The sequence below is a fragment of the Sorex fumeus genome, unplaced genomic scaffold (genome assembly GCF_029834395.1).
Source record: "Sorex fumeus unplaced genomic scaffold, SorFum_2.1 ptg000007l, whole genome shotgun sequence".
Classification (NCBI taxonomy): domain Eukaryota; kingdom Metazoa; phylum Chordata; class Mammalia; order Eulipotyphla; family Soricidae; genus Sorex; species Sorex fumeus.
Genome location: NW_026606064.1, coordinates 21,920,052 through 21,933,689, shown reverse-complemented (window position 1 = coordinate 21,933,689; position 13,638 = coordinate 21,920,052). Strand labels below are relative to the sequence as shown.

At 48.2% G+C, this 13,638-nt stretch overlaps 1 protein-coding gene and 1 pseudogene across 1 annotated transcript; both read right to left on the bottom strand.

Annotated features, from left to right (window-relative positions):
* Positions 1–5,615: 5,615 nt before the first annotated feature.
* On the bottom strand, positions 5,616–6,166 carry LOC130043195 (CCR4-NOT transcription complex subunit 7-like; annotated as a pseudogene).
* A 1,667-nt stretch (positions 6,167–7,833) lies between these two features.
* CUNH11orf91 (chromosome unknown C11orf91 homolog) lies at positions 7,834–9,652 on the bottom strand. Its single transcript, XM_056107309.1, has 2 exons — positions 9,160–9,652; positions 7,834–7,919 (listed from the first exon to the last, which is right to left on the bottom strand). Exons 1-2 carry the CDS (start codon positions 9,650–9,652, stop codon positions 7,834–7,836), a joined length of 579 nt encoding a protein of 192 aa, XP_055963284.1.
* Positions 9,653–13,638: the final 3,986 nt, after the last annotated feature.

Sequence of the window (13,638 nt, the reverse complement as noted above, 5' to 3'; positions counted from 1 at the left end):
TCTCCCCACTCCCCACTTCACCTGTCACCTACAACAGGACCTTGCTCAGGGTGACTGGTAAGCCCCTCACACTCTCAGAAACTGAAAGAAAGATTTTTCTGGGCTTTTGCGTGAACTTCAAACTTCATGTGACTGCTGGGGGTTGGGGGTCACCAAGGAGCTGATTTCTGAGAAAGCTCACTGGGGAAAACTGGAAGACGCAGCTCAGTGAGAAACAGGACGGGACAAATGCCACCAGGGCTCCAGAGCTCTGGTGACAATCCACAGATGACCCATGAAAGGGGTATGCCCTTAGTGACCACCACCTCCCTGGCTCTAATGTGTCTGGTGGGGCTGTGAGCACATGGCCTGGACACCTCTTCCCACCATGAGCAGAGATGGGGAAGGTAGCTGGGCAGGACACAGCATCTACTTAGCAGTGGTGCCCAGAGCTTAGGAGGGGATGCTCCTTCGTCCTCCCCCTCCAGGCTTCTTTCCTTTGATTTTCACTTGCATTTGCTGCTCTTGCCTGTAGCCACAGGACTGACCCCACGTACTGTTTTGCTTCCCTCCAACCTAAAGAATCTCCCATGCCTGGGAGATGGTACAGTGGGTAAGGCACTGGCCTTGCATCAGGCTGACCCGTCCTTCAATTCCCAGCATGGCTTATGGTCTTCCCTATGTCCTATCACTCCCAGTAGTTTGAGCACAGAGCCCCGAGGGATTCCTGAACACTACCGAGTGTGCTTCAAACCATCTCTCCTCCACAAAAGGGAGTCCCTTCCTCCAGGAAGTGATTTCCTGGGGGGGTTCTCCCTAGTCACAATGCTTCCCTAGTCACATCACCTTCTGGGACGTGAGGACAGCCTGGTGTGGATGGGATGAGAGGGCTTGGGGGTAAGGAAAGTCCTTCCTTTGGGGCATCTCATACCAACAGGACTTGTCCTTGGGCTGGTCTCCTTGATTTGGTCTCTCTGCTTCAGGCAAAAGGTGGTTGGCCTTCTCATTCCCAAATTGCCCCCCAGCCATGCTCACCCCTTTTTCACCTTTTGTGCTACGAATGCATTAGTTTTCCTTAGGGCCTCCCCACCCCCTACCCCAACAACACAGCCCTGAGGACTGTGTACCCAGTGGAATGGGAAATAAGGTCTACCCCACCCCCAATCCCAGCCCCCCACCCCCAAAAGGGAGCAGCTTCACAGCTGCCACTGCTTGCCCCCAGCCTCCCAGTCAGACTAAAAGTGGGGCTTCCCAGGACACATCCCTGGTTGATGATGAGTCAAATAGTATGGAGAACAAGAGACCAGTGTACCCGAAGGTCATGGCACAGTGTCCTGCCCTTGGAGTCCGGATGCTTTGAGTGGATCCCTAATTGACCCTTTGTCCTTGATTCTTCTAGAAGTCGGGCCAGTTACTCACGGGACCCTGTCCCACTCCCTTTTGCTCTCGAGTGGGCACCAGTTATTTGGAAAAGTAATGGGACATTTTCCCTATCACCCCTGAAAGTCCCATTTCTCTCAGGAGCCACTAGTAGACCTCAGGTGCGCTTATCACTTAATCACTTAATTCCCGTTATTCATCGATTTATTCGAGCGGGTGCCAGTAACGTCTCCATTCATCCCGGTTGCGTGCTAGCGTAGCCCAATGGTATCTGTTCGTTTTAGGAACATGTAGAGCCTCAAACCGATCATTTAGGGTCTTGACGAAGAAGTCTGACCATCTTATAGGTGGGCGTCCACGTGATCTTTTGATGTCTCAGGTGCAGGGACCAGAAAATCAACAGCTACTCCTGGTCTTTCAGGGTTTATGTTCCAGTTTACTCAAAACTTAACCCGGCAAAGAGGGACTTTAGGCTTCCACCTGTTGGCTGTCCCCTCTGCCCAATTCCCTAGAGCAAACATTGCTAATCTGATTGGGCAAGGGCCGAGAACATTTTTTGGATGCCAGTGAGTAGATTGACATCCTGGTTTTTGTTTTTTTTGTGTGTGTGTGTGTTTTTTTTTTTTTTTTGCTGTTGTTCCATTTCCCCTCAGGACAGGTTCCTTCCAAGGGCCGTGAGGGGGGAGCCGTGGTACAGATCTCTCCTCTGCTGGTGCCTGTGTCGATTCCCTTTGCTTGGTTCTGATTCTTTCTCCCTTTCCTTTGGCTGTAGCTGCTGTTGCTCTGTCCTGCAGTTGCAGAGTTGGTTGCCCACTCAACTGCCCCCCTTCCCCATCTTCTGATAACCTGCTTTGTTTTCATTGTCCTGGTTTATTTTTACCGTGTTTTGATCCTCCATCTGCTGTTTCACACCTAAGTGAAATAATTCAATGTTTGTCTTTCCCCCTTGTTATACTTCAATAAATACCCTTGATTTCCTTATTTTTGCTGTAAATGGCAAGATTTTTTAAATCTTTTTTTGCCAACTCTTTATCTAATCATCCATCAATTGCACCTTGATTGCTTTCATATCTTACTATTGTAATTAAATGCTGAAATTGACATTGAGGTGCACGTAACTTTGAATTAATTTTACATTCTTTGACTAGATATCATGAATAAAATTACTAGATCATATTGTAGCTCTGTTTTTAACGTGCTGAAGAAGCTCCATAGTGCTTTCCAAAGTGATTGCACCACTCTGATCCTGAGGTTTACAACATGCCAAAAGTCAGTACATATGTAGGCTCTGAGAATTGGCTGATTTTGAGATAAAGTCTCCTTTGCTCCATCTCCAGAATTTCTACCTCTTCCATATAGGGACAAACCAAGCCAGAGCAAACGAGAAGCTTTATTTATACCTTCAGCCCAACTCTGAATGCTCCAAAGCAGTTTTTTCTTGACCTCAGTTGTAAATGAAAAAGATACTTCTGGTGGGGCCAGAGCAATAGTACACTGGGTAGGGCATTTGCCTTGTACATGGCTGACCCAGGTTTGATCCCTGGCATTCCATATGGTCTCCCTCCCGCCCCCGCCCCCCCCCCCCCACAATGCCAGGAGTAACCCCTGAGCATTGCTGGGTGTACCCCAAGAAGCAAAAGCAAAAAGATACTTCTGGGATCGGAGTGATAAGACAGTGGGTCGGGCGTTTGCTTTGCACATGGCCAACCTAGGTTCAATTCTCCACATCCCATATGGTCTCTGAGCACTGCCAGGTGTAATTCTTGGGTGCAGAGCCAGGAGTAACCCCTGAGCATCACTGGGTGTGACCCAAAAAGCAAAAAAAGTATCCTTTTTTTTTTAAAACAGTGGTGTGCTAATAAATGATTAGCCACCAACATTTTATGAACAGAATTCAAACAGCCTAGATTCATACATTTTCCAACTGCCTTGGTGTAAATACTATCATCGTGGTCGATTTCAAGATACTAACATGGCATAATCAGGAAGTATTGTACAATGCCATGCAATATAACATTTCTACCACACAGATATAATAGATAACCTTAAGAACATAAGTGATAGCTGTTGAGTACTATTGCCTTCATTTTTAAAATACAATTTCTTTGTATGTTGGCAGTTTAGTTTTTTCATTACTCTATTTTAAGGACCATTCCCTGTGATATTTGACCTAGTGGTGCTGCTTCTGTGTTTGTACTTAGAGCTACAGTACTTGGGGTCTAGCAGCTCTTGGAGACTGAAGGATGCTTCTCTAGTAATGGCTCAGAGCAACAGAAACACAGATTCTTCCTGGGACAGGAGTTAGCTCTGCTCAGGGTGGGAAGACTCGTATGGGTACTATGTCACTGTCACTGTCCTCCCATTGTTCATCGATTTGCTCGAGCGACCCAGTAACGTCTCCATTGGAGACTTTTGTTGTTACTGTGTTTGGCCTATTGAATACATCATGGGTAGCTTGCCAGGCTCTGCCATGCAGGCAAGATACTCTCGGTACCTTGACGGGCTCTCCGAGAAGGGCGGAGGAATCGAACTCGGGTCGGCCATGTTGGCTGCGTGCAAGGCAAACGCCCTACCGCTGTGCTAGACGTTACAAACTCTGTGGAACTTTATTTGATTTGCATAGTAATTTGGAAATATTAGAAGCGTTTGTTAAGATTTAGAAACCTGGAGTTTTCAGCTGACACCACACCAACTCTTCTGCCTGGGAAACAGTTGGGACCATGTGTCAGCTGTTCCCATGGTCAGGCACAGGCTCTGCAGCTTTCCAAATCCCCTTGTGGTTCTCTGCACACCCTTCCAGGGTGTTCCTTATAGGCATGTGCATGTGTAGCCTCAAATCCACAAACTTAGTGCATATGCATAGTTTCCAGGCTCCTGCCACCCTATTTACACACCTACCAGTATTTATACCCTCAAAAATGACCTCCTATGACTCAAGATGTGCCATTTCTTGCTCCCTTCTAAGCTCAATCTTTCTAGAGACTAAACAGCAGGCAGGCCATTTATCTTGCATGTGGCCAACCTGCATTCGATTCCCGGCACTCCATATGGTCAGTGCAAGAATCCACCAGGTGTGATCTCTGCGTGCAGAGGCAGGAGTGAGTCCTGAGCACTGTCAGGAGTGAACCCCCAGCTCCTGATCAAACAAAGTCAATGTTTCTACAAAAATGTATATTGTGGCCATCCCATCTACTCAAGTATACCATAAGCAATTCATCTTTCCACCATCTTTTCTTCTCCCCTTTTCCAGGTCATTCCCCATCAGACCACAAATATGTAGTCACTTTTCCCATCTTCTTTACCCTCTTAGCTACTGCTTTAATTTTCAGTTCTCCTTAATGCTTAAATGTAAAGAGTCCTCTAAATCCACGATCTCCCATTCACTTTCTTTCCACTTGTATACGACCCAAGTCAGGGGTTATACTCAAATATGCAAACAGAGCCACTGTGTGACAAGATAACCAACTGAGACTAAATCTATTCTGCTAGATCTAAGACTGAATTCTCAGGCTTATCTTAACTCAGCCTATCAGCTGACCACTTGCCCTTCCTAAACACATACTTGGTTTCTTTAAAAGCTTAATCAAGATTAGCCTCCAAAGTTCATATTTTGATTCTCTTTTTTCCTATAATCACTTCTTTTTGGGGGGGGGGGGGGTTTCTCACCTGGCGATGCACAGGAGTTAACTCCTGGCTCTGCACTCAGGAATCACTTCTGGCGGTACTCAGGGGACCATGTGGGATGCTGGGAATTGAACCTGGGCTGGCCACATGCAAGGCAAATGCCCTACCCACTGTGCTATTGCTCCAGCCTCTCTACTTCTTCAGGATCCCACCTGGTCCTGAGCTTTAGTTGCAACTGTTTGTCAGTAGCTCCCCACTCCTGCCCAACTTATATGTGGACTCCAGGTCTACTTCTGTCCCATGTATCCCTCCAGCTACAGAGCATCTCCTCAGTCAACATGTTTAACAGATATGTTCAAAGTTTTTGCCTGGATTACACTGCTATCTTCTCCCATTAGTCCCGCCTTTCCCCCATCTCAGTCAGAACTCAGTACTTCAGTTACCCAGGCCAAAGTCTGGGAATACCTAGGGATTCCCTTTCCGTCAAACCCCAGCATCCAAATCCTACAGAAATCCCCAATAGTTCTATTTCAACATACTCAACGCCTGACTGTACTTTCACCACACCTACTACTACCAGCACGGCTTTTGTAGCTGGATTCTTCACCCACGACAGAGAAAAAAAAAATCATTCATATCTTCATATGTATCTCATTTTGAATATGCCTGTTCCTGTGAAGAAAATAAATAAATCGTGCCCCATGTGGTCCTGTCCGTTCCAGCTGTAACTTTCCAGGAACTTCCAGCAAACCACTGGAGATGCTTGCAGATCTTCAAGAGGTACTTCATGTCATAAATGACAGGAAGAAACAATGGAAGGTGCTCAAAGAATTCTTCAAACAAGTTATAGTTGGTCAGGATTTTGATCAAGTGACCATAGTCATAACCACTATGAAAGGATCATTAACTGACGTCTTCACGAGACCACTTCCAATGTCATCAAAAGTTCTGTCAAGTTTTGAGACTCAATTCCTTTCCTCCTGTTTTCTAAACCAAGACCAGGTGTTATTAGCTCTAATAATTCCTGGAGTGGCAAAGTTAATCCTAGCTTTAATAAGTCTATGCGAAGACCAAAGAACTGGTACTGATAAGCACTGCTTCAGAATTCCCTTCTGGGTCTTGCCACCACAGCTGGAAAGTCAGTGTACATAACAAGGTAGTTTTGTTGTTTTCTTGTCCTCATCCTGTTGCAAGTCCTAGCTTTACAAGGTCTGGCTCTAATGCTACAGTTGCTGCTAACAGTGAGGACATAAGGAAGCCTAGCTACCAAGAATCCAAAGATTTGTTAAAGATTTGTTCCACAAAATGTCCTCATAAAATACACCTGTCCTTTTTGTGCTTGCTCTTCCTCCACCACGATCTCGATCATCCTGTTGTTAGTCGATTGCCTCGAGCAGGCACCAGTAACGTCTCCTTCGTCCTAGCCCTGAGATTTTAGAAAGTGCCATTCTCAAGGCTTTTTCAGGGTTAGGAGGATGAGACCCATCAATTGTTACTGGTATTTGGCATATTGGGTACGCCACGGTGAGTTTGCCAGACTCTGCCGTGTGGGCAGGTTACATTAGGTAGCCTGCCAGGTTGTCCAAAGTAAGAATGAGATAAGATGTCCTGCGGAGGACATCTCATAGATAACACCTCCATCTCATAGATAACACCTGGCAGTAGTGTTGTACCCCAGGAAGTCCTCTTGCCTAGCAAAGGAGAAAAGGCAGATGGGGCTGCACCCCACCGGTTTGCACCATTGTTTCTTGATTAGCTACATTATGCATTACAACAGCCTCCTAATTGCTTTCTCTGCTTCCTTCCTTAATCTTTTCTCAGCATGACAGTGCAAGTCCAATCCTGTCACTTGTTGGCTGACAACCTAATTTGCTCCATCTTTCTCACAGTAAAAAGTGAGAGTCCTAGCCAGAGTGCTAGCCCTGGTTCAAGGTACCACACAGATCAATCCTCTCAAGTGCACCCCTCTTCGGTAAATTATTTCTTGCTCCCTTCACCCCAACCATTCTTATTCTCTGCTCTACATGTTATTGTCCATAATACTCTATTTTGATCTGCTTGGAATAATTACTGTCTGTGTCTCCCTTGTCCCAGTCCCAAGAGACAGGTGCCTGTCTTCATATTAAGCCCTCAGTAATTTTTCTTATATATTCTAAAAAAGGGTGTTGGCTTTGATCATATTATCAAAGGGTTTTATGATTCAAAAACCATTCTATGCCAAAGCAAGCAAAAACGACTTCCAAGAATGAAAGTTGCTGGAATTAAAACCAACACATTGTTCCAGTCTTCAAAGAGACTTTGTGTTTGTTGTTTTGGGGCCACACCCAGTGGTGCTCAGGGCTTACTCCTCTTGGCTTTGCACTCAGGGATCACTCCTGGTCTTGGGAGGGGGGGGGGTGCAGGGGCACTAGTGGACGGATCATATGTGGTGATAAGGATCACACCTGGGTCACACCTGGTAACAAAGGCAAGAACCCTACTCACTGTGCTATCCTTCTGGCCCCTAAAGAAACTTTCTGAGCAACAATGTAGTAGAACCTATTGCCCTTAGTTTTTCTTAATTCCCTCCTGACTTGGCAGTATTGAGGGTCACTTCCTCTGGTCCTGGGCACCCCTGAATACTAAGCAGAACCCCACCCAGGGCTCTCCCAGCAGCGGCACTGAGCAGAGACAGACCATGAGATTTACCATTCTAGTGGGCACTGTATGTAGAGGACATGCTGGGAGCAACAATAACAGCAGTAAATACAGAACAGAAAATAACGATCTTTGAAATGACAACGAAAGGGACACATTATCTAAGCACTAACACCTAAGGAGGTGGCTGCCTAGGCCCTGGTGGGCAGCTCCTCAGGAGAGAGAGGCGGACTTCTTTCCAGGCTGCCTAGTCTTCAGTCCTTGTAACTTCTCATCCTTGAGCGCCTTCAAGAATTTATCTGCAGGAGAGCAAAACACACTTAGCTGGAGTGGCTGGGGCTTTTCCTGACGCTTCCAAAGCATCTGGGAAGCAATTGTGAAGATTCCTACAGGAAGCTCCCAAAACCATTTATACCCAAAGGGGCGGGGGGGGGGGGGGGGGAGTCCAAGTTTCTAAGTTTAAGGGAAGAACATGTGGTTGAGAAAGTCAGGACTTAAGACATCCAAGTTTTCTAGGGTTCTTTTTATGTCCCATGACTGTGGGGAAAGGGATAGTAAATTGGGGACAATCTTTCTGGCCCCATGATCCTAAACATTTAGGTTATTTCATATTTCCTTTTCCTTGAGGTGGGAGGGGGCGGTGGGGGCAATGTAACCTGCTTTAAAGTATAATGGGGATGATCTTTCTAGAACCATCTGCTCTGCAGGGGTCACAAGCGGGCTTTAGCCTGAGCAAGTGGTGGGAAAGTTGAGTCTGCAAGGCAGCTGGTACATTATGTCCTCCTGGGATAGGATCCCTTTGGGATCAACTACCCGGCGACAGGACAGTCTACTTGAAAGCTAGAGAGGATATCCTGCCCCAGATGCCAAAGACTTCAGACTTTGAGGATCAGATGGTGGGGGGGGGGGTCTTCTCAGGGTTACAGGGGTATTCCCTCTCAGTATGGAGACTCCATGGGTCCCAAAGCCTCTCTAGCTTTCACTTCTCACCTCCTACAAGCTCTTCAACTACCTCTCTCTCCTCACCCCTCCACCCACAGAGGGGTACGGTCTGCATTAGGGTGCTGTTTATGGTGCTATTAGGTTTACGGTCAGCATTAGAGTGCTATTCTGTGAAGATTAGGGGCTGTCACTGATGGATGGAGCTCCAGTTGGAGTGGGATACAGGGACAGGTGGGGTGTTCGCAGATTCAAGGAGACGTAAAGTCTAGGACGTCTCCATCCCAGTGGACCGAGTTCCAGGTTCGGAGGCCCCAATGTCCAGGTTACGCCGAGGGCGCAGGGTGGACGGAGGATGGGAGTTTGGGAAATTGGGAGATTGGGGTGGAGGAGTGGGTTGAACTCTAAGATCTGGGAGTCTGAGCGGGAAGTTTGGGATCTGGGATTCCTGGAGGAGGTTGGAATCGGAGGCTGAAGTCACAAAGCCGCGGCAGCCGCAGCAGCAGCAGTAGTAGCAGTAGCAGCGGCGGCGGCGGGGGGCTTTGGGGGAGAACCGGGGCGGGCTAAGGGTGGTCGGTCGCCCCGGGAAAGGTCACGCACAGCGCTGGGAGTCGAAGCCGTCCCCAGTGATGGTGAGCAGCTCCAGCTCCTTAATCCGGATCTCCAGCTCGCACAGCTCCTCGGGTTGGGAGGCAGAAGCGAGCCTGGGGGCCACGGGGCCGGGGGCCAGAGGCGAAGCTGCCACCTCGGAGCCCGGCGGCGGCGAGTAGAAGAAGCGCAGAGGCTCATAGGGGATGGGGGCCAAGCCGGAGGGCCAGGGCGGGGGGCCCGGGCGCTCGCTGGGAGGGCCCAGGCCAGGGGGCGGCGGCGGGGGCGCCGGTGCCGGAGGCGCCTGGGCTACAGCTCGGCCCCCCGCCGGCCCGCCCGCCGTCGCCGCCCCCGCCTTCAGCGGCACGAAGAGCTTCTTCCAGATGTTGAAGTCGCTGAGCGGCGACGAGGAGATGCCCCGGTCGTAGAGAGACGGGAAGTAGAGAGGCGGGGCCGGCCGCTGGCTCATGGTGGGGCTCAGGCTGCCGCGCCGCCCCTTCGGCATCGTTTGAATGAGAGGCTGCGTGGGAGGAACCCCGCGCCGGGAGACGCGCGCCCTGGCCCCGAGTCGCCGGGATTCGCAGGTTCCACAGGCCCCGCCCCGAGGAGCGCGGCCCCGCCCTGTCGCCTCGGCCCCGCCCCCAAAGGCGGGGTTCCAGGGCCCGGGCCACGCCCCTCGTGAGCGCCCCGCCCAACCGGCCACGCCCCTCTCGGAGAGGGATCGGCCCGCAGTGGGGGGAGGGGCGGGGGTCCCGCCGGTTGCGCACCCTTTATAAAGCGTGGCTCAGGCTCTTGGGTTCGGCACATGGTGCGGGAGCGCCTAGCATCCTCCCTTCTACTTCATCCGCCTCCCCCGCCACCCAGGACCTCGACCGCCCTGAAACCCACAGGCCTCCCTCCAGGGTATCCCGAAGGGGGACGCTGGGAACGGACCAGAACTGCAAAACAAGAAAATGTCCTCACTCTTCTTCTTCTGTTCCTCGGATGGAAACGTTAAAGAATTCTCGGAAACCCATTCCCTGCTCAAGCCCATTTCCTGACCCCGCACTTGCTGTTCCTGCCTGGGAAAATGGGTGTGTGATTAAACGCTCCTGGAGAAGAGAGTTGGCTGGGGAAGGCTGTTCGAGGCAACAACATTCAGAGTGCGGCAAAATTCAGAGTTGCCGAAGGTTCTGAGGGGGAAGAAAATAAAAGGGCCCTGGTATGAATTTGTAATTGATCTGATGTAGATCATCACTTTAGATATGTTCCAAATGCGGGCCTATGAGGGACTCTCAGGAAATCACCAAAGGCAATATTGCAGAGGCCACTTCCGATAATTCATTCTTGCGTGGAGGGTTTTTGTTTTGTTGGGTGTCTTCCGATCAGCGATTAAAGGATAGGTGGGGCATTTTATTCTGTGGAACTGCCTTGCTGTGAGACAGTTAGACTCCCTGAGAGTCTGTCAGGCAGTGCTGGGGCAAGGGAGGGAGACACATTTAGGGATCCAGCTCATCCATTTTGTTTTGTTTTGTTTTTAGTTCACATTTTGCAGTGCTTAGGCCTTGTTCCTAGCTCAGTGTTCAGGGACCACTCCTGAAGTGGCTTGCAGGACTACATGTGGTACCTAGGATTGAACCCTGGTCTGCCAAGTGCAAGGTAAGTACTTAAATCACTGTACTATTTTTCCAACCTTTTCCCATCTATTATTTTGTGTGTGTGGGGGGGCCACCTGGCGATGCTCAGGGTTTGCTTGTGGCTCTGCAACTCAGAAATTACTCCCGGTGATGCTGAGGGAACGGTAGGAGGTGCCCTATTGAATCCTGGTTGGCCATGTGCAAAGCAAGAGCCTTACCTGCTATACGATCTCTCTGGTCCATGCCCACCCATTCCTTTTGGGTGACTGGACCTATGCTGCAAGGGGCATGCCCAGTTCATTTACATAATGAACATGTGGCAGTTAGAGACTGAAAATTTGTCTTAACCTCGCTTTAGCAAAAGTATAAAGGCCAGGATAAGCTGTTGACCAGACATGATACATATGAACATGCATACACAAATATTTTACATGTACAGGATACATACTAAATAAAGGGGTCCATGTGCATATGTGTGCTGTGTATGCACATATTTGTGGAGAGAGTTAGATTTCCAAACTGGGTAGGTTTGGGAGAGCTGCTTGGCTTCTGAATCAGTTTTCTGTAAGACAAAGAGATCCAGACCGCCATACAGTTGTTCTGATGACAGACAACAGAATAATGCTTGTGAAGCACTTGGATTCTGTCCCCCTGTGAGGGGTAGCTGTGCCCACTAAGGGGCTTGTCTGAAGCTTCTTCTTTCCAAACATCTTGAGGGCAAGGATACAACCCAAGGACCCTAAAAGGCTGAGCATATGGTAGGATTCGGTAAATATAGGAAACCTTTAGAAGTGTTTATGACATGGGAATTGAAGAGGATCAGAACATATCACCCCCAATCAACTGCTTTGGCCCAGTGGTTGTTTTCAGTAGGAAGGAACGAGGAATCATCAGACACAGGAGGGCTTGGTCCTCCCACTATCAGGACCAAGATCAGGGCCTACATTTCACTTTGGAAAGATGATTTTTCATTGGAGAACATGTTGACCTCCCCTCTCCTTACCAGGAAGGGACATAATCTCAGCCCTGGAGATGGTACCAAGTTTTTCATGGCGCAGCTTATTACACGGCGCCCACCTTCCCACAGTGCCTCCCTATATTTGCTCCCTACATGGACAATGCCAAGCAGCCCAAACCTCTTTTCCTTTGTCTTGTTTCTCAGAATTTACCGCCCTTTATTGAAATGGCTTAGATGCTCAAGTCTAACCTCTTCATTTTTTAAAAAAAAATAAGAATAGGTTATTTTATTCTAAAAGGATGGGGCTGGAGTGATAGCACAGCGGGTAGGGTGTTTGCCTTGCACGCGGCCGACCCAGGCTTGATTCCCAGCATCCCATATGGTCCCCTGAGCACTGCTAGGGATAATTCCTGAGTGCAGAGCCAGGAGTGCATCACCTGTGCATCACTGGGTGTGACCCAAAAAGCAATAAATAAATAAAGGAAAAGAGGCAACAGTAGATATGGGGAGATTGGTGTCGAATTTTTTTTTAATCTTCTAGGCATTGGGTTGTATATTTATTTATTAAAAATTTTTTATTTCATAAGGTAGTTCACAATATTTGATCACATCCAATATTCAAACACCAATCCCACCAACTTAGCCTCTTCTTAATTTCATTTCTTATCTGTGAAGTCCCTATGTTTATGCCTTATTAATATGTTCTATTAATCTGCCTGTTCCCACTTTATTTATAATACCCAAGTACTGAACCTATTAGGAAAGCTGTCCCACTTTTCAGAAGCATAGCTGTTAAGAGCTGAAGTTTTAGACCGGGACCTGGATTTACCCTCTGGATCTGCTATACACTTTCAGTCACTGTCTGTCACTGTCCTCCTGTTGTTCATCGATTTGCTCGAGCAGGCCCAGTAACATCTCCACTGTGACAATTGTTACTGTGTTTGGCATATCGAATACCTCACGGGTAGCTTGCCAGGCTCTGCCGTGCAGGCAAGATACTCTCGGTAGCTTGCTGGGCTCTCTGAGAGGGGCGGAGGAATCGAACTCGGGTCAGCCATGTTGGCTGCGTGCAAGGCAAACGCCCTACCCGCTGTGCTAACATTTTTTTTTCCAGTGAATTGTAACAGTAATGGTACTTACTCATTATGGGGGGACAATCTAACTTCTTTTGGAGGGGTGTTGTTTTGTTTTGTGGGGGAACTGTACCCCTCAATGCTCAGGGCTTACTCCTGACTCTGAGCTCAGGGATCACTCCTGGCAGGCTCTGGGAACCGTAAGTGAATTGCTAGGGATGGAATCCAGGTTAGCTGCATGTAAGACAAGTGACCTACCCACTGTACTATCACTTCGGCCCCCAATCTAAGTTCTTACCCATGCATAGTACATGATCTGCAAATGTTAGCTTTTATTATTAAAGAGCCTGAGTTAGGGAAAGAAATTTTCCATTATGTTTATATTTTTATTTTATAGAAAACATTTCGTGGGTTTTTTTTGGGGGGGGTACATATCTGACAGTTCTGAGGGCTATTCCCAACTCAATGCTCAGGAACATCTCCTGGTCCTGCTTAGGAAATCATGCCATATGAGAAACTGAATTTGGACTTCCTGCATGCAAAGCTCATGCTTATGCCTCCCAAGGCTCCAGCTCTCTATTTCTATATGTCCAAAGAAGAAGAATTTATAGGTTTCCCCTTTAAGATAATTAGATTATATCCCGGGTAGCCTAATTTTAACACAATTGTATAGTTAAGAGCAATAGTTACCATAACGAAGAGAACCTAAGACAAATCTGAAGATAAACCCCTCCACTTGTAGATGACTGCACATGAGATACTAACAATCATGGTGGGTGGGAGTAGTGACTGGGTTATTTCTGCAAATAAATAGGTCTATAGATAAGGGAAATAATATCTTGCA